Source organism: Cyprinodon tularosa, unplaced genomic scaffold (genome assembly GCF_016077235.1).
Source record: "Cyprinodon tularosa strain WSP-4 unplaced genomic scaffold, ASM1607723v1 ctg755, whole genome shotgun sequence".
NCBI classification, from domain to species: domain Eukaryota; kingdom Metazoa; phylum Chordata; class Actinopteri; order Cyprinodontiformes; family Cyprinodontidae; genus Cyprinodon; species Cyprinodon tularosa.
Window position 1 is genome coordinate 195,304 of NW_024039513.1, and position 26,120 is coordinate 221,423.

Genomic DNA, 26,120 nt, shown 5'->3' on the forward strand with positions numbered 1-26,120 from the left:
TATGTGTTAAAAGGGAAGCATTTGCTCTTTAAAATTTAAAGTAGAAATGTTGCCTATTTTTTAAGGATGCTTATTTTTTACTTTATTTTTAAAAGATACCGTAAGGTTTTGTCCAATAACTGTAAGGAGCGAGGGAGAAATGTGTACTCGCCCAAGAGAGTGGCATGTCAACCCAAAGCACCCCAGGGCCTCCATCTGTCCACCAGCCATGGAGAGCTCAGTGCCACCGTTGGAAGCAATGTTACTTTTATGATCCACCTTGATAATGTGAGTAAGAATTTGACATGATTTCTGTTTTATTTTTTTTTTATTTTGTTTTTTTTTTATTTTTATTTTTTTTCTGTTTTATTAAATGTTGTTAAGTGTTGTTTTATTGGTTGCATTAAGGGAATTTCTGAACTGCCGTAGCTTTGGTCAGGCATTGATTTTAAAGACCTTTATTGCATGCAACAGGATTTCATTCATTTCATACCTAATTATGCAGAGAAAAACAACATGGGTGAGTGACTAGCTTCCTCATTAAGTTTGCTTTTGCTTAATTTTCTTTAATTCTATAGGCTTGGATAAGATGTTGGTAAGAATGTCTATAATAATAAGGGAAGTATTCAATGGTTTATCATTGGTTTTTGATATGAAATTTAATTTGATATATTTTCAACATATGTTGAATAAGCTGATTAAACATTGTGCAAAACTAGATTCTACTTTTCTCCTCCAGAATTTGTAATACAGTAAGATCCCGAAATCCTGGCATTTTTATAAAACTTTTTTTTTTGTTGTTTAATGTTTTCAGCACTGGGGAACTCCACAACTGTTTTATTTCACACATAGCTAAAAACAGTGCTTTGGTCAACACAGCAATATAATGGCTTATTGCAGTCAAGTTAACCAGAAAAATAATTAAGACGTGATCTATTCAGAATCTCATTAGGATTTATCCAAAGACTTAAAGGGAAGGATGAACAGGGATATTTCTCTCAATACTCATGAGGATTGTAGCTGTTTATGTAAGAGCCAAAACAATGAAAATATATAACCTGTGTGCCTGATGAGCATTTGATAAAAGCTCGGGGGCCCTAACAGAGACCGGTTTGTTCATTTGTTGCAAGTTGTATTGTGTGTAATGACTGTTTTGTTCAATGTGAGGAGAGAATTTCATTTCTTAAGGTGTTTTTGCTTTGTCGAGGACTTTATTAGAACATCAATTATTAATATACACACATTAGTGCTGTCTTATGTAAACAGATATCATGGGGACTAGATTGTTATATCACAAAACTCTGAAGCGTGTTTAACACACATTTCTAAAAAATACAAAACAATTTAATTAGTGGATGCAAAAGAAAAAAAATCCCAGTTTTTACTTAGAAAGCAAAATAGGTAAATAGCATTTTCACAACAAACAAAATAGAATTATAAAAAATACTTTTATTGTGTTTGTTCCAGCTCTTTTAGATTTCTTTTGTTTTTTTTATTACTGCCTAGCTTTCAAGAGTAAATGTCTCTTACTGTATCTGTACGGAAATAGAATATGTTGTCAACCTGTAATACTTGTATGTGGTTTTCCATAAGTAAAAGTTAAGCATAAAACATGTTTCACTGTGTTTTAAGGACAGACAATTGTCAGTGATAAATGATAACCCCTTAGAGCTAAAGTGTGTAATCTTTAATGTCATCTAACAAGGTTTTTTTTAGATCATAGCTTCAAATCCATAAATTCTGCAATACTGTTGTCTCAAATACTACATTGGCAAGTATACAAATTAGGAGATGAGGAAGTATCATGAATTTTTTTTTACATAAAAATGGGAGATAGAGAAAATGATCTTGACAAAGAATGAAGTGGGGAATTCTCTTAATAGGCTTGTGAATGGCTTAAAAAGCTGTTTTAATTTAGCCCTAGAAAGACTGTTTCAATTCCTACCTCCAGCACACACACGGATGAGTTAATATATTCTCTCATCCTATCCCAGTCTGGCTGCAGGCTCCTCAAATCCTTAGTGGTCCATTGTTCATCTCCTGAATATCCAGAACCCACCTGATTGAAAGCATGTATAAATTACCGCATGTGGTCCAATGAGAGTGTCTAACTTCACTTGCGCCGCTTCTCCTGTTAATATGGTAAAACCTTCCAGAGTGAGCGGGACCAGGCTACACGTGATACACCTTAGCCAATGAGCTGTGTCAGTCTGGGTCGCTGCTGCAAGCCACTTTTAGACACAGCAGGCAAACCTGTTGCAAGCTGGGCAGTGGGAAAGCAGGAGAAGATGAAGAGAAAAAGAAAGTAGAGAAAGTGTGGACTGCTGGAAGAACTGATGAAAGAACAGTCAAATGGGGTGCTCAAAGGTGACCCTGCACATTTTGAGTATTTGGTTCAACCTAGTACTGTAAAGCAGGATTCCCTACCATGAACATATTTAAAAATAAATATCAATCCAGGCTCACGAATGTGTACGGAAGAGGATTAGGGCCAATGAAAAAAAAAAAAAAAAAGTCTACTGATTTTTTAAATATTTCAGTTAGATATGGGAAAAAATGAAAATTCTGACTTTAATCTCAGAATTCTGGCTGAATTCTGTCAGTTAGAAAACCAGCCATGTCAGTTCTAGAGATTGAACTAGCTCTCTTGTTTTAATCACCTTCTGCTCTTGCATTAATGAAATAGCATCACCAGGGACCCCTCAGGCACGTAAAAAGTCACCTAATTCCGTCATTTTCCACCAATGTGTTACTGGCCTGCCCAACAACTCACATCTTTGTCAGTGAAGCTGAGTGCTCCCACATCTCTTCCTTTATGGTGCCCATCTACATTAAGATCCGAAATTCTGAGATTAAAGTCAGAATTCTGACTGAACTAAAATTAACAAATCAGTTAACTTTTTCTATTTTTTCAGTGGCACTAATCCTGTTCCGTAAATGAGCACCTTGATATGTGCTTGAGAATGGCTTTGCCGCCATTCAAACCCGGGTTTAAAAGCCTTGCAGGGCAGCATAAAGCTCACTTCTCTCATTAAGCCAAAAAAAAGAAAAAAAAAAAAAAAACGGTCATTTCAGGTGTTTTATAACATCAGGAAATTGTCTATATAACGAACTAAATGATTGTTGCTCTCTACTTAAAAAAATGTAAAATGGAAAAACGTTCTATTTTTTTTTTTTGAACATTCAATGTATAACATGGATGCATAAAAAAACGTTAATTTATTTCAGTGTTAAATTCTGTTTAGAGTAACAGATCATAATTAAAAATGTCTCCGGACTTTTACTGAATGATGAATTTCTTTATTCGAACACCAATGATTTTTAATTGGCTACCCGTGCTCTAGAGGCTAGAGGCTCTAGAGGCCTTTGCCTGCCATTGTCTCTTTCTGCCCTGATGTAAACCCGGGCCAGCTTTAGTCTCTTCCGGGCCCTGAGTGCTATGTTTTCTTGCAGGCCTCTCCGAACTACCGCTGTGCTCCTCAGCTCTCCTGCTGAGCTAGGAGCAGAAAGCTGTCGCCTCTAGTGATATGGTTCCTTAGCTCCGATGGGGGGCACAGCTGGTCGGCTTGCCCCGGTTATGGAGCTCTCCCAGCCGCTGTTTTCACACTGATTCCCTGCTGCTCCTGCCTGAGCTCAGGAATCTTGTCTCCCCTTATATTTGTGGTCCAGGTGATATTAACACAGAGGCACACAAAGACACAACCATGCACACAAACACTCACACCTAAGGAAAATTAACTTAACAGTCATGTTTTTGGACTGCATTAATGCAGTCCAAAAACACAGGAAACAGGATAACCCAGAGAGAGACCCAAGCACGAATGGGGAGAACATGCAAATTCTGTGCTGGAATTTGGGTTTACAGTAATACAAACTACACAACTGTAGTTGTGTAGTTTGTATTACATGTAACATGTATATAGATTTATGTGTTACATTACCTTTAGGTTTAACCTATTTGGTGACTTCACTTGAATTAATTCCATATTTTCCAAAGATTTTCTGGAAAACATGTGAAGGAAACTGACCTTTAGATGGCCTGGCTGAAGAAACAGTAAACTATTACTGTAATATTATTCCCAGCAATGGTGTTTAAAAGCATGCTCATTCATGCAGGTTTGACTTGGAGTTCACTTCTTCATGGAGGAAGCCACTCTTTACATTTGCTATAGTGCTTGGCTATGGATAGTCTATGGATTTGCTGGCAGGGGCAGGGTGTTTTGGGAGACTGAACTGGTTAATCCTGCACTTATTTGCTGTCAGCCCATATTCTTCAGCCCATAGAGACACACACGTGCAAAAATTATGTGAATCAATCAAAGCTTGGCCAAGCACCTGCAAGCCCGAACTATACAATCCTCCCCCTAAGAGTGCTGCATTTGTAATGGGCCTTTGCCACTGCCAGTGAAGCTACAGTATCAGGGCCAAGCTCCCCATCAGTCGTGCGTGAGCATTGTCTACTTAGCCAATATTGCCTGGGGCAAAATTTTAGCAGAACAGAGATGTTCTCATTGAGCTGTGGCAGTCATCTCAATATCCAAAAGCTGCAGAGATCTTCACACATCCAAGGCCATGGTGATATTAAAGGCTCTCTATTAATAACAAATTCACTAAAGCAAATTGGCCTTCAGGCAACTCTTTGGTTTGGGTGGTTATCTATTAAATTTGGTTGCCATTTTCTTGGCTAACATCAGCCAACATAAGCTTACTTACTTGACCCGGGTTTGATAGGTGATGCACAGGAAATAAATGCATCTCCCACATATAATCTGGTTTAAAAAAATGACAAATGAAAGGATTTAGCATGAACATAACTTCTTTTCCTGAAGAAGATATTTTTCCGATATATAATGTTTAAGATTTCCCTTTTAGTCAAAAATCTTCTGGATTTTAAAAGAAATAGAGTAATAAAAAAACTAATTACTGGACATCTAGTATCAGTCTAAATATGTTCACATGCACAGAGACTTTTAATCTATTTTTTTTCATTCTATCAACTCATTCTTTATGGCAACAATACCAACAATCTTTTTGCCTGCAAGTACTTTCCTAATTTTCAAATATGTACCATATAGACACAAACAACAAAAACAAGTCCTTCAACCAAAAATTTCAGTATTTGGTCATAAACATATGAGTTGCATATTCTAGAAGGCACACATACAAACATTTTCCTGCCCACTATTCTGGTCATTTTACACTAGCATATCAATTTACACCTGGTATGATCAGCTTTGCAAATACTACTCAGTTTGCATGTGTTTCAATACATGCAGACCTTTGATAATCAAAGACTTTAATGTAATGAGGTCCACAGTTTACAGTACTAATGCTTGGCTGTCACGTTGTGTTTAGGCCTATGTAATTTCTATATCTTACGATGAACTTCGATGTGTTTACCATAAAAACCTATCACACCTATACTATAACATCACAGTCTACTATTTACATTGCAACTCTGCATTTAAGAACATACTTGAAATATTCTATGTGAAAAATCATCCAATCATAGAACCATGATTCCATAAAACTAGAAAAGTACTTGGAGAGCACAGACTTCTGCCAAGCAGCAAATTTTCCATCAAATTGTGACTTACACCTTTAGTTAAAATTCACACATGATTTGGATCTGTAATGGCCGAGAAAGTAGGTCCCAGAATTCAGGCAAGACAGACAGTGGATTACTTAAAAAGCTTTTATTCAAACTATGACCGACTGCGGCTCTGCAGTGGCAGTGGCTGCAGTGGCTAGGGCGTCTGAGGCAGGAACGTCTATTGGAGAGAAACACAGGTTAGTAACTGCGATAATCTGATTATGAATGCCTGAGATACTAACCTGGTTTGACAGTAAAATATTGGATTAATAGCCGATCATTTATACCGAAGAAAGGAAAGAAATTAGGAGAAAATTAAACAGTAATAGCATTGTTGATTGCTTTGATGAAGCCATTATAGATGATTGCAGTTAACCAAGATTTCACTCATGCTTTTTCTTTTCTACATTCTAACTCATCCCTCTCTATGAGCTTTAGAAATTTAGTCATTCTAACCTATAGTTTTGTTCAGAAAAACTGCAGTGTTTATTTCCACATACACAAATGTATTGGTGTATAATATAAACAACACTTAAATATCTAGTTATTTTGAACCTCCAAACCAATATTTGGTGGTATGATTAATTGTTGCTCATGCATGCAGCATCAAATTGGCAGACCTGTGGCACCTATGAACTATTAAGCCCAGGTTAATTTAGCTATACCCTAAGGACCCTTACCGCATCTTGTTTATGCCTTAAAAAGATCTTGGTTGATGTCAACTCCCAAGCTTTAAAATTGACTAATGTCAGAGATACTGTTCAGTTACTGGTATGTTTTGAGTTGAAGTCTCCTTGAAACACACATTTCAAAGGCATTTCCTCTTTGCCATAAGACAATATAACTTAGAGTATTTTGATTAATTTTGATGGTTTGATTAAGTAGATTTAAAAGCCATGATATCCCAACACCTCCATAGCATTATAGCACCACTGTGGTTTGATTTCCATGTTTGACATTCATCTGAGAGAATGCCTGCTTTCTACAGTCCAGCCCACTGCAACATTTCTCCTAAGTCCAATAGGTTATTTGTTAAATTGTAATCTCTACAGTCCAAAAGAGGACTGGTCATTTTGCCTAAGGCCACTCCTAGTAGCAATGGGGCTGAAGAAGGGTCTTCTTTTGAAGGCTTTTTACATATAGATTAGCTTCACAATAGCATTCTGCGATAAGTACTCACATATGTCTTTACATTGTATTCATTCCCCCTTAAACAGATCATTACATTTTTTTATTTTTTTTATTTTTGCTTAATAATCTTCCACATTGTTCAGATTTTGGTTTCTATTTCCGAAGTTCTTTTTAGTCTGAAAAAAAAAACAGCTAAAGACACTCCTTGTGTCTTAATTGAAGGGTCAATAATACAAAACCAGCTACATTCATGCCTTTACTATTTGACTTTCTATTACTCTTCTACTCCTAGTAGTTTATGATATGCCATAGAGGAATATAACACATAACATTGCACAATTTAGCCTGAGTTGCTACCTGCAACTCTATTTCAATTGTGAGCACACAAAAATATGCAAACTCATCCAACTGGCTCATTGTGTTATTGGCAAGTAGGATTGATTACAAATATAACCAGATATTGCACCCGAGAACTTTTCTGCTAGTGTAATTTTGCAGATGATGAAATCACAACAATACAATATAGTGTAACATATGTAATTTCAATTATTTTAATTGAAAAAAGCTGTAGTTTTAAACTTTTCTATACTTCTGGTCACTGGGTGGCCTTTTCGGTTTCTTAGTTCTTTTACTGTTCTTATTTTCTCAGTTGGATTTATGTCACTTTTCATCCATAGTTACTTGCATGATGTCAGTGACACAGCTCAATGGACATCCAAGTGCAGCACTTGAGTAACGGGCTGGGCTATCTCCAGTTGTACTTGGTCTCACTGAAGTGTCCTGACCTAAGCCATGATGACAGCTTCTGTGTCATCTTGTGTATTCATAGGGAGAGTCTCCCAGCACCAGCATTCAGCTTGACTTTGGGGACGGCATCAAGATTACATACTCTAACCTAAGCAGGACTGACGATGGCATCAAGCACATCTACAGAATGACTGGGATTTACCGAGTGATAGCTACTGTAGAAAACAACCTGGGATCTGACAGCACAACACTTTTTTTGCACATCACTAGTACGTGGATAAGTAACATCATTACTCATTCTTTCACCAGTGCATATAGCATGAAGCCTCTTCGCTTTCCTGTAGTCGCATTTTGATGCTGCCCAATTTCCTTTCACTCATACTCCTAACACTTCTATGCATATCACTGTTTGATCATGCAAAACCACACAAATTGAGTAAAATGTACAATACTTGTGAAGAATTTAATACTTGGTAATTATGTTTTGCATTAATGTGATGCATGTATGTATATATGCTCATGTATTTTTCTACTACCCAAGGTCCAGTGGATCGTGTTTATCTCTCCGCTCCTGTTGTGGCCTCCAAGGAGAAAGCAGCTAATCTGACTGCCGTAGTTTGGCCTAGCCATACAAGAACTCTGACCTTCTTTTGGTGGTTTGAAAACAGCTCCGAGGTGAGGGAGCCTCTCCTCCTACTACTACTGTTTTCAGCATTCATCTTTGTCCAGTTTACTGTCATTGTTTCTACTCTCCCACTCCTCTGCTGTCCTTGCCCCACAGTAATGATTTAAAATTGCAAACCTACAGAGCTTTCCCACGAGAAAATGTAAAATGTTGCATGTGGCTGCTTTCTCTTGGCGGATCGGGCTCAAATGGATCGTCATATTTTTTTATCCTGTTGATTATATTCACAGAAGCAACTGCTCATTATACAGCATGTCAAGGGCTGCATATATGTAGTATTTATTCAGCATTTTCTCAAAAAATTATCTCTTTTTCTTTTGAAATTCAGCCCATTATAACTCTGGAAGGAAGCATCTCACACATGTTTCTCAGAGAAGGAAAAAACAAGGTCACAGTCCAAGTTGCTTGTGGAAGCACCGTATTGGAAGACTCAAAAGTTATAACCGTTAAAGGTGAGTAGAAAAGACAGACTTCAAAGCACTTGATTTGCAGTTACATAAATATACAATATGCTATTTGAGAGGGTGGGGTTTGGGGGTCGGGGATGTGTGCTGGCTCTCGGTCAGTGCTTTGTGTTTATCAGTGTACGCTCATCTAATGAATAAAATGTCTCGCTTTGTGAACATGAAGTCTGGAAGAGCAATTAACTTAAGGCGTATGTTTCTAAATGAAGAAAGACAAATCCGAACATCATATTAATCAAAAAATAAACTAGAAGTAGCATTCATTTTCTAATACACATCTTCACTCCTTTTTTCTAGAGTTCTTCAGGTCACTGCTGTTGTCGTTTTCACCAGCTCTTGATGAGCACAATCCTGACATCCCCGAGTGGAGGGAGGACATAGGCCGTGTAGTGCGGACAGCTTTGTCACAGGTACATCAAGTCCCAATAGATCTATCCTGAAACCAACATCGGAGCCCCATAGCTTTCAGGGTCATTACTATTTTAAACCTCTGTGCAATAATAACCACACAGCTATCATGTTATATCCTCTACGATCCTTTTTTGAGATGATCTGGGATGACAGGTCACTAGTGTGAATAACTGGTGTGAATTAAAGGTGATATCAGCCATTGTTGCTATAAAGTTACACAGGATATTATGATGACTTACATTAATCTCCTTAATAGGGTTAAATCTGTCAGTCCTGTTGTCTTGTCCCCACAGGTGTCAGGGGTTCCTGAAAATCAGCTGATGGTGTCTCTGTATCCGGGACTTCCAACCACAGCTGAGCTCTTTATTCTGCCTGATGAGCAAATGTTAAGTGAGCACAAGAAAAGGAGGGACGAGGCTTTGGATACAGTAAGAGCAATGATGTGCATTTTGGTTTTACATTTGAACCTTTTTTGTTTTATAAAGTCTAACACAGCAAATCAAATATAACATGTTCCTATGAAGCCTAACTGTATATTACCCTAAATGTTGTGTTATTTATTCTGCCTTTATTGTGGGGAAATTGTTTTATATTATTCCATCCTTGCTATTTTGTGGATTTAAGGCCTTAATCTACAGATTTGAAAGAATACAGATCAAATTTGCTGCTATCCATGCAATAGAAAATAAAAGAGAAATTTAGAAAAGCTGAAATATGTTCAGCTTATCTGAGATACAACAGGTCTAGAAATCTAAATAAGCCTTTTCCCTGCAAAAGTAAAAAAATATTTTTAATCAAAGAAAATTACTCAGCAAAATCTTTCAATGTTTGTAATAGAAACATGGCTAGATGAAAAAAATAAAAATAACCACACCTCCCATATACAATTTCCTCCATCAGAACAGACTAGGGGGAGACCTTTTACTCTGTTTAATGATTCATTACTGTATAGAAAAGTCATCCTAGGTGACTGAATGTCTTGACTATCCAGCTATCCAACTACAGTACAGTACCCCGTTCAAGCCTTGTTTCAGAATGTTTATAGGCCTCCAAAGTCCAAAATAGATTTTTTTTTTATGATTTCAATATACTTTTATCTGTGATATGTATTGGGCATGACTACTTTTTTTGTACATGTTGACAACCCTGAAGACAAAGTTGCCAAAGCATTGTGTGATATGCTTAAAAGTTTTGGTTTAAAGCAAAATACTGTATTAAACTCAACTTGCCAACTTTGGACTTGATCATCAGTAAAGGTCTAAATGTTTCTAATGTTTCTGTAACTGATGTTGCCCTATCAGACCCTTTTACTGGTTACTTTGAAACAATTTTAATTTCCAACTGTTCTAATTACCAAAAGACATGTTAGAAGAAAGCTTGTTATCATGGACAGTACATTTCACACCTTTACCCAGGCTTATTCTTATTCCACTTTACCCTGTAGCTCATTAGATTAGCTGGTTTTTATTCTTAAATTGCAGACATCTTTGATTCCATTGCTCCAGTTAAGGCCTGAACACACCAGTTGTGTACAATTTTTTAATCTCCAATCCAATTTTTTTAAGTCACAATGGCTGTCTATAGAGGCTCTGACTGTGCAGGGTGGCCAGATCAGTGCAGATTTTTTTTTTTTTTTCACTTCTGTCTCTGTGCAACACAAAACAATTTCCCACATTTGACTTGGACAGATTATGAAAAGGTATTAAAATGAATAACAAACAAACAAAAAAAAAACACCTGCACAGCTATAAAGCAAAGCTTCACTTAATGAGTCTGTGCAGCATCTCAAACCAGAACAGATAGAGAATTTTTATAGGCCTATATTAAAAACATAATGGGAACTATGTTTAAAGAAAAGTAAAACGCAGCAATAAACGCTGTGGGATGTTTCATATGCTTGCTGAGGCATTGAGCTCAGAGAGAAATCTGGGAAGTTTGAGTTTTTCCTTCACTTCTTATCATAAAAAGTGGTGTGTATATATATATAAAGTAAGATCATTAAAGCTTTTAAGAGTGAGTAACTATTGTGTAAAAAAGTAGGAATGCATTGTAAAATTAACAAAATATCATTAGCGCTAATCACTTTTTAATATTTGTTTTTTTTGTTACAGTTTTTGTTTATATTTCTTTAGTCTAAATATAGATAGCTGGTTTGAAAACATTTATATCTTTGATTTAAGGTATGTTTACAGAGGGAAAATCTGCGCTTCTTCTGACGTCTATTTTTCTGTATAAATATCTATTAGCTTCTGTGTAAATGGCCCGATAATTCTAAAGAGAGTTCAAGGTCCAGAAAGAGCATTGCCTTTGTCATTTTTTTTAAACTGAAGCTTTTTCAAGATGAAAGAACTTACCTCAGACTTTATTATTGTTAGCAATTTCCCTTTTTATCATTTTATTTTATTTTTATGAGCAAATTTAAAAAGAAACTCCTCCCCGACCACCTCTGGTACTGTTCCTGCAAGTCAAAACAAGAATACCCTTAAGTATGTTCCGTTTTTATGCTAAGCCAGACCCATTGAGCCACTTAGCTGAGAGGTTTTCTAGGCACTCATGGGCTGCAAGTGTTTTTGGGCTTCTTAATTTAGTCATATTTCTTGGTATGGAAAGGTCTGTATATCTATTCTTCACTGTTAATATAGTCTCTGATTTAATACATTAGATCACTTTTTTCCTGAGTTATATTTTTTTTTCTTATTATGATACATCATCTAAAATAAAAAGATGCAAATATAAGACTGTATTGTGTCCAACAAAACTTCTGTGCTATCCTTTTAAAACAGGTATCCGATATTTTTGTCACTGCCCTAAACCAAGGCCTGATCCAGTTCGAACTAAAGGCAAATATCCGCATTATTGTGTACATGACTCAGCAAACATTGGGTAAGTCTTTCTGGAACATAAGCTAATCTAATAATTTCTACAACTCTGCAGCTATTGTTTTTTTTTTTTAGCAGGTGGATAAAAAAAATACTAGGTTGTGTCTATAGTTTTATAGTTTCACAAGTTTATCCACTTTCTATGAACTATTTGACCCCAGATTTTATCTAGAGTACAACAACCTTAAGTACAGTAACATTATTTAAGTTTCAGATTCTCTTTTTTTTTTTTTTTTTACCTGAAGCTGCGTTACAGTAGCTCTGTTTGAAACCGGTCAATCGATTAGGTGACTGACAAGGAGGGCATTTGGTATGCACTGAGGAAATCTGCAGGGTCACCAGGTCATTAGCATATTGCACAAATGTGTCGATCAGCTCTGCGTGGCTTTACCCTTTTCATCCACCGATGGATCTGTCTTCATTTGTGTCTGCATACAAAGGTCTGGGTTGCCTTTAAAATGATCCTGAAAGGTCAAACACTTCATAGTCTTCTCTCAGAGGGAGAGAAAGATGGGTGGTGAGGAGTAATGCTTTGAATATTGCATCTCAGAATGCATAGGCTGCTATGTCATGAAAAACCTCTGGGACTGCCTGTGGACACCCAAAGGTTTCTTTTACACTTTAAGGGAATAACACCCACAGTCCATTTTTTTTAAACGGACTATGTGTGTCAGGTTCAATTAGGTTATTTTTCTGGAAGACAATCTAATGGAAAATGTAAAATCTTATGAAGCAATAAGTGGTTTATTTTGTTAATCTCCTTTTTTATCTATCAGGCTTGTGGACAACAATAGCGTGATTTATTTATATAGCTAAAATGGAAAAATATTTTAGGTTAAGACAAAATGTCTGAATGCAGTGACCCTGAAACAAACAAAACACAAAATACGGGTGACATTCAGAAAGACGACGTTTTCAGCATTGTTTAACAGATGTTTTGTATTTTCTAAAACCACATACAACAAATATTTCACTCTGCAAACGAAAAAAAAATTATTTAAAACATTTTTAACAGCTCTCATTCTCACAAACAACCCCTTGGATCACCTCGAGTGTCGGCTTGTTCACTTTTTGTCATACGTTTATTGCACCCTTCTGAAACATATGCCACCTTGAAATCCAATATGCTACTTATTTCTTGTGTTTTGGAAAGATTTTTTTTTTTTGCCAAACAGTTACTTTAACATTATGATATGCAGTAAAAATGCAAAGGACAATAGTGAGCTGCTGTATGTTTGTTACATTTTAAGCTTTCAGTATTTACAAGTTTAATGATTATTGACTGAATATATCTGCAATCTAATATAAATATCTGATTCTCAATGTTCTTCTTCTTTCAGCACCACTAGTTGATTCAAACTCAATTCATAGTGGGTCTGCAATGCTTATGCTCATCAGCGTGGTCTTTGTTGGTATAGCTGCATTTTTCATCTACAAATTCAAAAGGTTTGTGCAACTACAAACAAAACTATGCTGACTTTAATTGCATTTTCAATAAAAAGCCCATAAACAGCTTTGCTGGTATGTTGTCTCTTTCAGGAAAATCCCTTGGATCCATGTGGAGACTGAGGACCGCCATGAGAAGGATCCAGAGGTGATAAGCACAGTAGGTCAAAACGATGCCATGTCCAAGGTCAAGCTAAGCGAATTTCCGTCTCAGAAAGAACTCATGGAAAAAGAGCTGGAAGGCAGAAGCAGAGGTAATCACTTTTAAAACACCATTATTTGCTGTTTCTTGCAGCAGCCTGTATTTAGACAGAGGAAACAGTATGAGATTTGCTTTGCCTTACATTAAGTTTCTTTGCGTGGTAATATATCTTTATATATAAAATATATATATTTTTAAGGGGATGTATTGCTTTTAAATTTTACCCAAAAAAGCAATACTCTAAAAAGGTATATCACATATTAAGTAATAAAAGCTAATTTCCACATATCCTAAACATGTTTTATAGCTATATTGTAGGATCTGGGGTGTAAAGACTGTTATTTAGTTGCTGTCTTTTTTGACAAATTAAATACAGACTAATAATATCTGCAAAGTACTGTGAACCATTAATCCATTAAAACAGGATTTAAAGGATGACTGTCACTGTAAGAGACTGATAGTGATTAGCATTTTATTGCCCCAAAAATACACTGCTTAGCATTTGAATGCATTTTAACAGCATTTGGTGAAGCCTGAAGCAGCTCTATTGTATCAGTCTTACTTTAATGGCTCCTCTTTGAGTGATTCCAGCTTGTGCTGCATTGAAGTGCAGCACACGTCCGAGGAGCTGGAACATCTTTATCATTGTAGTATGTCATATTTTTGCAAATTGCCCCCATAGAGCACAACCACAGCATCTGCACAGGACCCAGATATCACTGTGACAAGTTCACTTTTTGATTGGTTTGTGTGACATCTTCTGTAAAGCCTTTAAGTTGGCAACCACTCAGCCCCGGCACACAGTGTGGACCGTTTGACAAAAGTAGCACTGCAGTGCTTCTGACACGGACATGGGGGCTGCAGGCCTTTTTTTTTTGACCACTCAGCACTTTGCTGTTCTTCATTTCTCAGCTGTTTCTACCTTTTCTAGTCTTTGCTGATCTGAGACAAATTAGCTCATTTTAGGGTCACTAACAAATGTGTTTATTTGCCAAAGAGCAGTAGAGCATTGAACCTCTTGGTCTTAGAAATGGCGGATCAAATCAAAAGCACACTTTAGTTTATTTATAATCTTTAATTATTTTTTATCAACTTGGTGCCAGTTTCTTTTTTACCTGGTCTTGGATAAAATACAAATGTCCGTACAAGTCATACCAAACTAATATTATATATCTTTATAAAGTAGTTGATTTATACATTTTGTATTTTTGAAAGTGATGATATTTTGGACTATTTTAATTTCTGAGATCCCCTAGCCCCTTAGGCTGGTTAAAACCTGGTATTAACATGCACCCTACCTTATTCTGATCAAATTAGATCTTACCAAGCCTCTGAATTCACACATGTCATTTAAATCTCTCTGAATATATCAGATCCTCATTTTAAATGTAAATATTTTGATGTTTATGTCACAGAAAACACTTTCAGTAATGCAACTATACGGAAACTCAACACTCTGTTGATGTTTTCCTGATGTCAACAATAATTTCATCCACATCATTGGTCTAAGTAATACTGTGAATAACTCAGTTCAGTTTGACCAAAATCAGATTTTTGTGATTTTCTTGGATGCAAAACCCTTGATAATCTTAAATATGCAGGTTAAATGTCACACTAAAAATGAATAAAAATAATAAAGCCAAAAAAGAATAAATAGATTGAAACAATAAATGCAATACCTTACTTGAGAGAATTCAGTGTCAGCACACAGATACTAAAGATTTGACCAGTAAAAACTCCACCAAATTAAAACTGCTTTGTGGCTCTTTAGCAACATTACACATCTGTCTTTCTTGCAGACATGCAGTAATTAACTAGGTAAATAAGCTAACACAACAAATAGAGTTAAATCACCTTTAAATTGGAATTAGTGCTGGGTATCGATTTGAAAATCAAGAATCAATTTAATTACCATTCTCAACATTTAGAAACTCTTCCCATTTGTTTTGTTTCAGTTTGATCTCAAATTGGACTGGCAGCATTAAAACCATTTTTTTAGCTGTTCCCTGAATTTAAGCTTAAGCGAAAATTCAAGCTGGAAGACTAAGCTTAACCTGCAATGTCCCTTATTCAACTCCAGCCAATCAACTTGGGGGCCTCACCTTCTCTGAAGCCACTCATCTTTCAAAATCCCCTTCATTTAGCTCATGGTCTAGCTTCTCTCTCCCTCACGCAAGCAAACTTCACCCATCTCTAACCCATATCCTCCCTTATTTTTAGGTCCTACTCATTTTTGGTACTGTATATCAACTTATCTTTTGGAATTATTAATATTTGCTCCAGAATTGGAAAATCACTTCTTTTAACACAGCTCTAGTTCAAACAATGCCTCAGATACCTGTTTAAACATTTAAATCTTCTTAAAAAAAAAAAAAGATTTTATATTCTATATGTCTTGGGGGAGAGAAATTCATGTAATAATAACTCATGCTTGAGGAGAGCCATGTCACATTAGAGTATGGTTCTTTGTTGTTGTTCAGGAATGATTGCTTTCAGACTGTATTTATTCAATAAATTGTGCTGTTCAAAATGGAGTGTGTATGACGTCATCCACACGCACCGGCTACCAGTCATTCATCCTGTCCACTGGACTGCTGCTAGTTTTACTCACATGCCTGGAATATGTCTAGTGCTACTACCACAGATGATCTCACTCCCGAAATGGAATTGAACGATTCAGATTAGCTAGCCGAATGAATAGAAGGGGTAGAGTGTATCCGCCTGTGGCCCGAGCTGCCTGTCACAACTCCAGTCTGGTGCGCGGATGACGTCATACACACCGCTTTGTTTTAAAAAAATATCAAAAATATAACCACGGATGTCTAAGGGGACAGTAATTCACCTGCATGTTATGAATGCTGGCGTACATTATGAACAGTTTAGTTTGTGCCTTCAACTGCCCATAGGAAGACGTTACTTTGATTACAAAACCGAATATCTTCGGAACAGCTCCAAATGACACAAAACTAATATGGGTGAGTAGAACATGATGTAATAACGTAAAATCAAGGGGCCAATGTAAAAAAAACGATGTTCCTCTTTAAGCAAATAATTATGTGGCTCTGCTAATCACCAGTTAGACAAGATTATCAATCCATTTTTTTTTTTATTCTGATTGGATATTGTGCTAGCGCCAAACAAAAATGGGGGGAAAAAATTGCTTTGCAAGCCCCGTGCCTCATAAAGGAGGACAAATAGACGTCTGGCTGGATGCTGCTGCAGACGCTGGACAGTGCAATGAAAATCCGGACTATCTGGCCTAAAGCCGGACATCTGGTCACCCTATCTGAAGGAATATTTTTAAAGCAATTTTCATGTGCTCAGAATTGTATTCAATTTCTCTCTGGACAGGATCAGATTACCCATGGCCAAAATATGTGCCCATGTGTTTCCTCATTTCACTCCAAATGACTTTACAAGCTACAGCTGTGAGCTCTTGATAGCTGTCACAGTGAAGTTTGGAGAAATATTGGCTTTATTGTATTAAGTTGTAATGAAATTAGAGTAAAACTTATGATTTATATTATGTTGATGCAAAATGTCCAAAATCACAGCTCAGCAGGAATATTAGTATAACATTATTTTCAAATAAAAAGTCAAAAAGCCTAAGACTTTTTCATTATCCTGTGGCTCTTTATTTGAGGGAAATCCTTTTCTGCTAAAGGTGACATAGCCTGCTGTTGGGTACCAAAGAGAAAATAAAGCAAAAGAGGAAAACTTATCTGTCAGGTGTACCAAAGAGTCTTGCTTATTTGCATAAGAGAACAATACTGTACATCAAAGCTGCCAGATGCTGAAGCTGGTGTTTCATTTGGTGCTTGTGATTTGGCATTCCTTTGAAGGGATACTTCTGTTTTTCACTGAATATGCATTATAGTGATAATCTGCTGTGTTAAAATCTGGATATTAGAGTAATACTTGGACAAGTCAGATTGCAACTGGATTAATCTACAATCATGGCCAAAAGTTTTGAGAATAATTCAAATGTTAATATATAAAGTCTACTGCTTTTATTTTTTATAAATGCAATTTGCATATACTCCAGAATGTTATAAAGAGTGATCAGTGTAACAACTATTAATTGCAAAGTCAATATTTGCCTAGAAAATGAACCCAAAACACATTTCAACGTCATTGCAGCGCTGCCTTAAAAGGACCAGCTACTGTAACATTGTTTCAGTGATTGCTCCATTAACACAGGTGTGGCTGGTGATGAGGACAGGGCTGGAGATCAATCTGTCACGATTAGGTAAGAATGACACCACTGGACACTTTAAAAAGAGGCTGGTGCTTGGCATCATTGTTTCTCTTCTGTAAACCATGGTTATCTCTAAAGAATCGCATGCAGTCATCATTGCACTGCACAAAAATGGCCTAACAGGAAAGAGAATCGCAGCTAGAAAGATTGCACCTCAGTCAACAATCTTTCGTATCATCAAGAACTTCAAGGAGAGAGGTTCCATTGTTGCCAAAAAGGCTCAGGGGCGCCCAAGAAAGACCAGCAAGTGCCAGGACCGTCTCTTAAAAGTGTTTCAGCTGCAGGATCGGGCTACCAGCAGTGCAGAGTTTGCTCAGGAATGGAAGCAGGCAGGTGTGAGTGCGTCTGCACGCACTGTGAGGCGGAGACTCTTGGAGCAAGGCCTGGTCTCAAGGAGGGCAGCAAAGAAGCCACTTCTCTCCAGGAAAAACATCAGGGACAGACTGATATTCTGCAAAAGGTACAGGGAGTGGACTGCTAAGGACTGGGGTAAATTCATTTTCTCTGATGAATCCCCTTTCCAATTGTTTGGGACATCTGGAAAACAGCTTGTTCGGAGAAGACGAGGTGAGCGCTACCACCATTCTTGTTTCATGCCAACTGTAAAGCATCCTGAAACCATTCATGTGTGGGGTTGCTTCTCAGCCAAGGGAGTCGGCTCTCTCACAGTCTTACCTAAAAACACAGCCATGAAAAAAGAATGGTACCAGAATGTCCTCCGAGAGCCACTTCTCCCAACCGTCCAAGAGCAGTTTGGTGATGAACAATGCCTTTTCCAGCATGATGGAGCACCTTGCCATAAAGCAAAGGTGATATCTAACTGGCTCAGGGAACAAAACATAGACATTTTGGGTCCATGGCCTGGAAACTCCCCTGATCTTAATCCCATTGAAAACTTGTGGTCAATCATCAAGCGACGGGTGGACAAACGAAAACCTAGGAATTCTGACAAAATGCAAGCATTGATTATGCAAGAATGGACTGCTATCAGCACTCATTCTAACTGGCATTAAAAGCTTTTGTTACTCATAATATGATTGCAATTGTATTTCTGTATGTGATGACATCTGTCATACACATATGAAAACCAGAGGGCAGGAGATCATGTGAAAATGTAATATTTTTGTCATTCTCAATACTTTTGGCCATGACTGTACACTGATTCCGAAGGCTTTAAAACTGTGTTTCTGCAAGGCAAGAATTGTATAAATCATTTTCTTTTTGTGTAAAATCTTAACTAGTCAGACCTAAATTGAATTATTATACAGTGATTATAAATGCTTCAAAACATGTTTATTACAATTTTTAAACCTGTGCTCTGTAGTATACCCCATTTACACTTTTAAAACCATGCCAAGAACGGTCCTAGCACAGTAACCGAGAAAATGTTGAGTGAAATGGAACACAACTGAACTGGACCATGCAAGACACAAGCAAACCGCGCTAAATCTGGTACTAGTTCAACCACAGGGCTTGGCATGTATCAGTTGTGCTTTTGATCTTTGATAACAAACAGTGCATGAGCAGACTGCATGATGTCCTATATACAGTCAGCTTTACAATTTACAGGTCTCCTCACCTGTTCACAACACAAACTTCTTCTCAGCTTATTAACAATAAATGGCATCAAAAGAGCGTGGTGCAGCCTGGGATGATGCAGAGAGCAACTAATATAAACAAACACAAATTTCTGAATGTTATGGTTGCCGACATTTTTGCATGTGTAACTCCCGCCTTGAAAGCTGTAGTATCACCGGCCGCCTATAGGAGGTGAGGAACCGTGCTAGCATGATGTGTAAATGGTTGTAAGAACCAATGTGGTTCATTGTTATCTGATCCAAGCTCGGCAAAGATTGGTTACAAAAGGCTAGTGTAATTACGGGAAATAGAGGGTGACACGGGGGTGGATTTTCACTCCTGTCTCATCCATTCCAACCGAAAATAGATTGTGCCCTGTTAATGGTTGCAAATAAATGGGTCTGACTATTTCTGGTTGTTTGAGTAATATCACTTGATCAAGACTTATGTAACATTTCACACTACAAAAAAGTAACAAAAGAATGTACGGTTTGTATCTGTATCAGTTAAACCTCCAATTTGAAATATCAGTAGAAATAAAAAAGATTGTATCAGTACACCCCTATTTAGTAGGCCAGCTTGAGCAGCCTTTTTACAATAATATTTTTTGTCCTTAAGTATTTTTTTGAATGACTACTTCTAATTTTACTGCACTTGATTGAAACTTGAAGTAGTGCTACTCTTACATTTTCTTATTTTTTTGGCTACTCTACTCACCTCTGGTCATAGCTGAATAGAAAAAAGGCAAACCCCACTCCAGCCACCCTACATAAAGTATATCTCTGTTAAATCACATTAAACATAATGCTGACACATGTTCTCTTCTTACAGCAGGAAGCTTTTTAAGCAAATATATTCTTAATGACTGTATGCCAGCACTTAATCTATATCCCTTACCAATGCTGCTTAAAGGTGAAGATTTTCCATGTGAGACTAATAACGGTATTCTTCATTTTTAATTAAATCTGATATTTCTACAATTTTTTGCTACTTCTTACAAAACTATTAGGAGCTTTTATGATATCCTAATTCTGTCCTTGCTGTGTCACATCTCTCTCCTCCTTTTCTACTGTTGTTCATGACCAACAGCCCTGTTTAAAACATGTCCATTATCTTGGCACATTTTGTTGCTTCTGCTTGGAGACTCTCAGCTACTCTCGCCCCTACATGGCTTCTGTCATTTATCATTCATTTCCAGAGATGGAGATGATGTGACTTGAACTCCACTGAATTTCAGCTAAAGTTTGCTAACCTAGGTCAACATTTAGGGCAAGGGTGAAGAGGGCCAAGCCAAGGGCGAAAGGAGATTTCAAGAAAATAAACCAATAGTCTAAGTTTAGGGCCTCAGTAACTCTGTTTGAAAAAAATCTACTGATAAATACTTGTATTTGTACATGAATTAAATTAATCAATATTTTTCCCACTCATGAATGCTCCCTGTGTAACATCAAGCCATGTGTCCACTTCCAATACGGTGTCCTCTTCATGTTCAATCCACTAAGGTGCCAAAACACGTGTGTGCTTGTTGCGCAGAACCTCTGTGGTGTTAACCTGAAATCTCAAGCATCTTGTTTTGCTGTAAATCTTCATGTATCGAGCTGGCGCACTTTTGTTAGTAGAGATACACTGATTAGGATTTTGCTTAGCCGATCTGATTACCAATCATCAAAATCAGTATCTGCTGTTGCTGATATTGCCGAAGTATAAAAATTAGGAGATGAGAAAATATGATGAACTGAAACTGTTTTAGTGAGGAAGCAGAGCTGAGATTGGCCGGTGAAAGTCTGTGCAAGACTGTTAGATAAATTGCTTTATCCTAATTTTATGCATAGAGAGATGGATGAATGGATTGATAGATACATGTACACACAGCGGACATTTTACTTAACCTCAAAAAGGACTAAGTGGAATCCACTATCAGGATGAATATTCCGCATATATTGTTATATTTAAAGATTCATATGTTGTTGTTTTGTAAATAACTTAAGAATGTTATTAGACTCATTTAAGAGGACTAAACCCTTTCTATAAGTACAAGGGTGTGGTTAGGTGGTTAGGTAGTTTAGAATAGAGTTAAAGATTTTTTTCTTACAAAACTTTATTTTCTTATTTAAATTCCATATCGTTAGCTTTTGTTAAAATTTAGTATATTTTTATTAAGCTTCTGAAATGGTTACAATGGGGCATCATTGCTGACTTTGGGGTCATATTTTTAATTATTTATTGGTATTCTTACAACTCTTTCTATAATTGAAACCTAAACAATTTCCTGGTAAAAACAGTGAACAGTATAGTAACTAAAGATAACTTCCAACCCTAAAACAGTTATAAACTGAATCCAAAGCCACATCAGAGTAAACATTGCATTCATCATGCTTGTGGAAACATAACTCTAGATGAATTATGGCATTGCTCTGTAACTGCAAACAAGGATGAATTATTGCAGCTTCAGAAGCAATTAACTTCAGTAATCAACAACATTCTAATATATTTATAATTACATAAATTGGTCAGAAATGATTTGAATTGACTAAGATGAAACATTAAAAAATGCATCTGAGAAATTATTGCACCAGCTCTATAACTGCTATCATCAGTGAAATTTACATGTCTCATTAGATGTGAACTCACTTACGTAGGTCGTATAAAATTCACTCAGTGTAATCATAAACAAGTGATACACAGCTTTTTATCTTGCAGCATGTAAGAGTAATAACAAAGGGGAAATTTTTGTTTGGTTATCTCCCTCAAGCACATGAGTCTTATTATCAAGTGAGACAATGAGCAGTCATTAGGTTCTACAAAATGTTTTATAAGACATTTAACTCCTTTGAACTTGTATTTCCACATATTCATGTTTTATAAATTGTATTAGTATCTGTAATTTCTTCCTGTGAATGATTTTTTAAGACCCCCCAAAATTGTGTTTATTTTTGAGAAAGAAAAGCGCTATGTCATATTTTCAATAAATTACTCTTTCTATTGCAGGTGGTATTTAAACTTACAATAGTCAAATTCAGCTCTGTATCATTGACAAAATGTAGCGCAAAGAGTAGGGAGTAGTTAGCATCTTAGCAGGATGTTAGGCCTTTGATTTAACAACTAGGTGCGCAGATAAATATCTGCTCAAGCTCAAACTGTTCATGTCCCTAAAAGCAAGTTGCAACACCGCACTGTGAAAACAATTAACAACCTTCCTTTGTGTTTTGGAATCTTGCAAAGAATTTGGAACCAGCAAAGAAAGCATCTCCTATCTGAACCGTGTGTCAACTCCTTTTTGAAGCCAAAACTATCTAAATGCAGCAAATTTCTGCCACCAATGTCTCCTACTCATGCAAAGAAAGATGGCAGTGTTTGTTTTCATGAACTTCAAATTACTTCTCTTTGATATACATTGAGTCTTGATGGTAACTTTATGAGAAATGTTCTCTCCAGGAAAAGCTGGGGCACCAAAATTAAGAACCTCAGTTGTAATATTTGCCATAAAAAGCAAAGCTAAACAGATAAACTGCAGTAAACGATCCAACTTGAAAACTATAGAATGTGGATCTCAACCATCTAGGGAGATAATGTTCACCACAATTGTTAAACTGGCTTGACTTAACATTATCTCTTTTAGGAAAATCATTTTTAATCAACAATTTAATTTCTCAGCAAATTCTAATTTTTGCTGAGTAATTAAGCTTTGTTTCTAACTGAGACATGGGTAGATGACAATACTAAGATACCAATTTTATTGGGGGTCACTCCTCTGAGACTTTGGCTTAACTCTTAAAAGCTCAATCAGTCAACTTAAATTCTGTCTATAAGCTGACTTTTCCGTTTGAACATTCAGTCCCCTGGCTTTGTGTGAGTAAAGGAGTTCACTAGATACCTCAGTCCCCCCTTTATTTAACTACACATATAATTGGTCATGTATTTCAATATAACTTTTTGGTTTAAAGTTAAACATTCTCTGTTGATTATAGTCAATGTAGTTTATCTTTTCAATGGTTTTGCTGATTGCAACCCTGACTATATTGGATTCCACTCCTTCAAGGACCTCATCGTGATTTAAATTCATTTGGGATACCTCCTCCAAGAGCACCAGAGCAAATGAAACAATCTTTTGCTGCTAAATCTTTAGGTGTATACCATAACCAATTACATCTAGAATTCTGATGGCCTCTGCCAGATTTCCTGGTGGGACTGGAGATGGGACTGGACTGATGTAATAGTAGCTTCTGGAAACTTGGAGGTTAAGAGGGAAGGCTGATCACCTACAAAGGCTTGGAAAGGGAAGAGACCTGTGGCAGAGGAGACATAGGTCTTGTGGGCATACTCAATCCAGGGCAGAGAGGTGCTCCAGGTGGTTGGACTAGAAGCACAAACGCAATGGAGGGTCTTTTAAACTTCTTGGTTCAAGCGCTAACACTGTCTATTAGTTTGTGGGTGATATCCAGAGGTCAAACAAGGCTTTGCACTCAGAGCTGAGCAAAAGTCTCACCCGACCTAAGAAACGAACTGAGCCTTATGTTCAGAGTTGATTACAAAGGGTATGTTGTGAGGTCTGAAAACATGACTGAACATTAACTTAGAAGTTTCATCAGATGAAGGGGTTTTGGAAAGGGAAATAAGGTGGTATGCCTTGGAGAAACAATAACAGTAAGAATGACCTTTATATTATGGGAAATGGGCAGACCAGTGACAAAATCCAAGGCTCTTTGAGACCAGGGACTAGGAATTGAAAGCGTTTGCAGTAGGCCAGTATGGGGTTGATGAGAGCTTTATTTAGAGCACAGGTTGGGCAAGCTGTAATAAAACCAGCGACATTCTTATTTAGGGAAGGCCATCAGAAATAACGGCTGAGCAAGTTGATAGTGCGATACACCATAGGAAGACAGGAAAATATCGAAGAATGAGGCTGAATAGCCTGAGATTGGACTTAGGATGAGATGTACAGATGGTTAGAAGGACCACCCCCTTGATCGGGGTTGGTGGTCAGGGATCGTTGAATAGATCTTTCAAGATCGTAAGTGAAAGAACGAACAATACATGAGGGAGGAAGCACAGTGACTGTAGATTCTGTGGAATCATCAGGGGCCTGATGCGTTGTGGTAAACTCCATCCAGCGGCTGCTTAATTCACAGCCTTTCCATCACACATTTTAGTGTTTTGTGCAGTAAAGCCGGACACTTATCAGAACAGATTTCTGATGGGAATGTATATCCAGAGCATGTAACAAAAGATAATTTCCCCCTGGGATCATTAAAGTATTTCTAATTCTCAGTTGGAGAACCTGTCCTCAGTTGACAAAAATGTGATGTCTGCCCCCATTTTCTTTGAAGGAACAGCTTCAACCCAATGGCTGAAATGGTCAAAGACAACAATCATATATCTTTTACCATTGACTGGTTTCATTGTGTTGACAAAGTCATTCACCAGGTGTTTAAAAGGTCCCTCTTGTGTGCACATACATACTTTACATTGGCTAAAATCCTATTAAGCAAAGCCTACATATATGGACACCAGTAACCTCGTTCACTCAACCTTTTCATCAGCTTTCCTCTGTTACAATGATCTAACCTATCTGCTATGTCTGCTGCATTGTTTCCATTAACTGAAAGTTCACTGCCCTCATGTGTGCTTTGCATTTCATTGCTATCAGTTGTTAAGGAAACATAATTGCAATGATCAGTTCTTTTAGTTGCTGTTTATATGGTACTGGACTACCATATGCTCTCCTGAAACCTCTTTGTTTCCGCTCAGTAGCAAACAGATAACAAAAACCATGGGCATAAACCGAGACTGCATAAATGTTTGCTACTTTGGTTTCTGCCAAACACTCCCTCACATTTGATAGGAATCGTGTTTGCAGGATTGGAAGTGTTGCATATCTGAATGGTTATGTCTGGATATGAAAAATTTGCCATGATTTATCAATTCAGCAATCTTGTAGTGTGGAAAGATCATAACTGGATAACCCATAAATATGGTGACAACTTTCTCATAAGGTCTAAAGAATCAGGGGCGTTACAGCTTATGGTACAGAATCCAATGAATAGAAGCAGGCTCGATGTCCAGAAAACAGAGGCCAACGCGTGAGCTCAATCAGGGGCAAGGCAGAACAAAGCAATCCAGGTTTTTCAGACAAGCTGGCTCTGCCAGCTGCTCATAGTCCTGCTTATGAAGGCGGGGAGGCAGGTGGGGAGAATGAGTGCTAATTACACTGAGCAGGAGCATTACAACAGGACCAAATAAGTAATCAGCAGGAGAGAAAGAGGACAGTAAGCACACACCAGTAGATAGGCCAGAAACATAACAGCAACCCTCCTTCAACATTGAAAGTGAGACTCAACATAAGACTTGACCCAGGTCACATGGAAAGCGAGATGGATTCTCATTGTGTGAGGCAACTGTAACCGGATGGCCACTGGGTTAATTAACTTACTAATTGGAAAAGGACCAACAAAATCAGGTGCCAACTTACAACACTCAGCTCTGAGGCAGAGATCCTTGGTGGATAGCTAAACTTTTTGACCAACTTGTTGACAGAAGCAGGGACATAACGAGGGTTGGCAGTTCTGGAATGTACCATGAACATTCTGACAATGGCCAATCTAGCTCTTCTCCAGACTCGTTGGTGCCTTAAGACAGCAATTTTGGCAAAAGGGACAATGGCTTCCCTCTCCTGGATGCTGAATAATGGTGGCTGAAAGCCATACACAACATAGAATGGTGAGAGGCAAGTAGTACTTCAGGTAAGAG

At 37.3% G+C, this 26,120-nt stretch overlaps 1 protein-coding gene across 1 annotated transcript in view; it reads left to right on the forward strand.

Annotated features, from left to right (window-relative positions):
* The window catches only part of LOC119773278 (VPS10 domain-containing receptor SorCS3-like), a 95,643-nt gene that overhangs the window by 64,733 nt on the left and 4,790 nt on the right, over positions 1–26,120 (forward strand). The window contains exons 18-26 of the mRNA XM_038270212.1: positions 96–267; positions 7,533–7,719; positions 7,992–8,125; positions 8,464–8,587; positions 8,897–9,009; positions 9,304–9,438; positions 11,794–11,893; positions 13,230–13,335; positions 13,429–13,589. Coding sequence (XP_038126140.1) covers positions 96–267; positions 7,533–7,719; positions 7,992–8,125; positions 8,464–8,587; positions 8,897–9,009; positions 9,304–9,438; positions 11,794–11,893; positions 13,230–13,335; positions 13,429–13,589 — 1,232 coding nt within the window. The remainder of the gene's footprint in view (positions 1–95; positions 268–7,532; positions 7,720–7,991; positions 8,126–8,463; positions 8,588–8,896; positions 9,010–9,303; positions 9,439–11,793; positions 11,894–13,229; positions 13,336–13,428; positions 13,590–26,120) is intronic.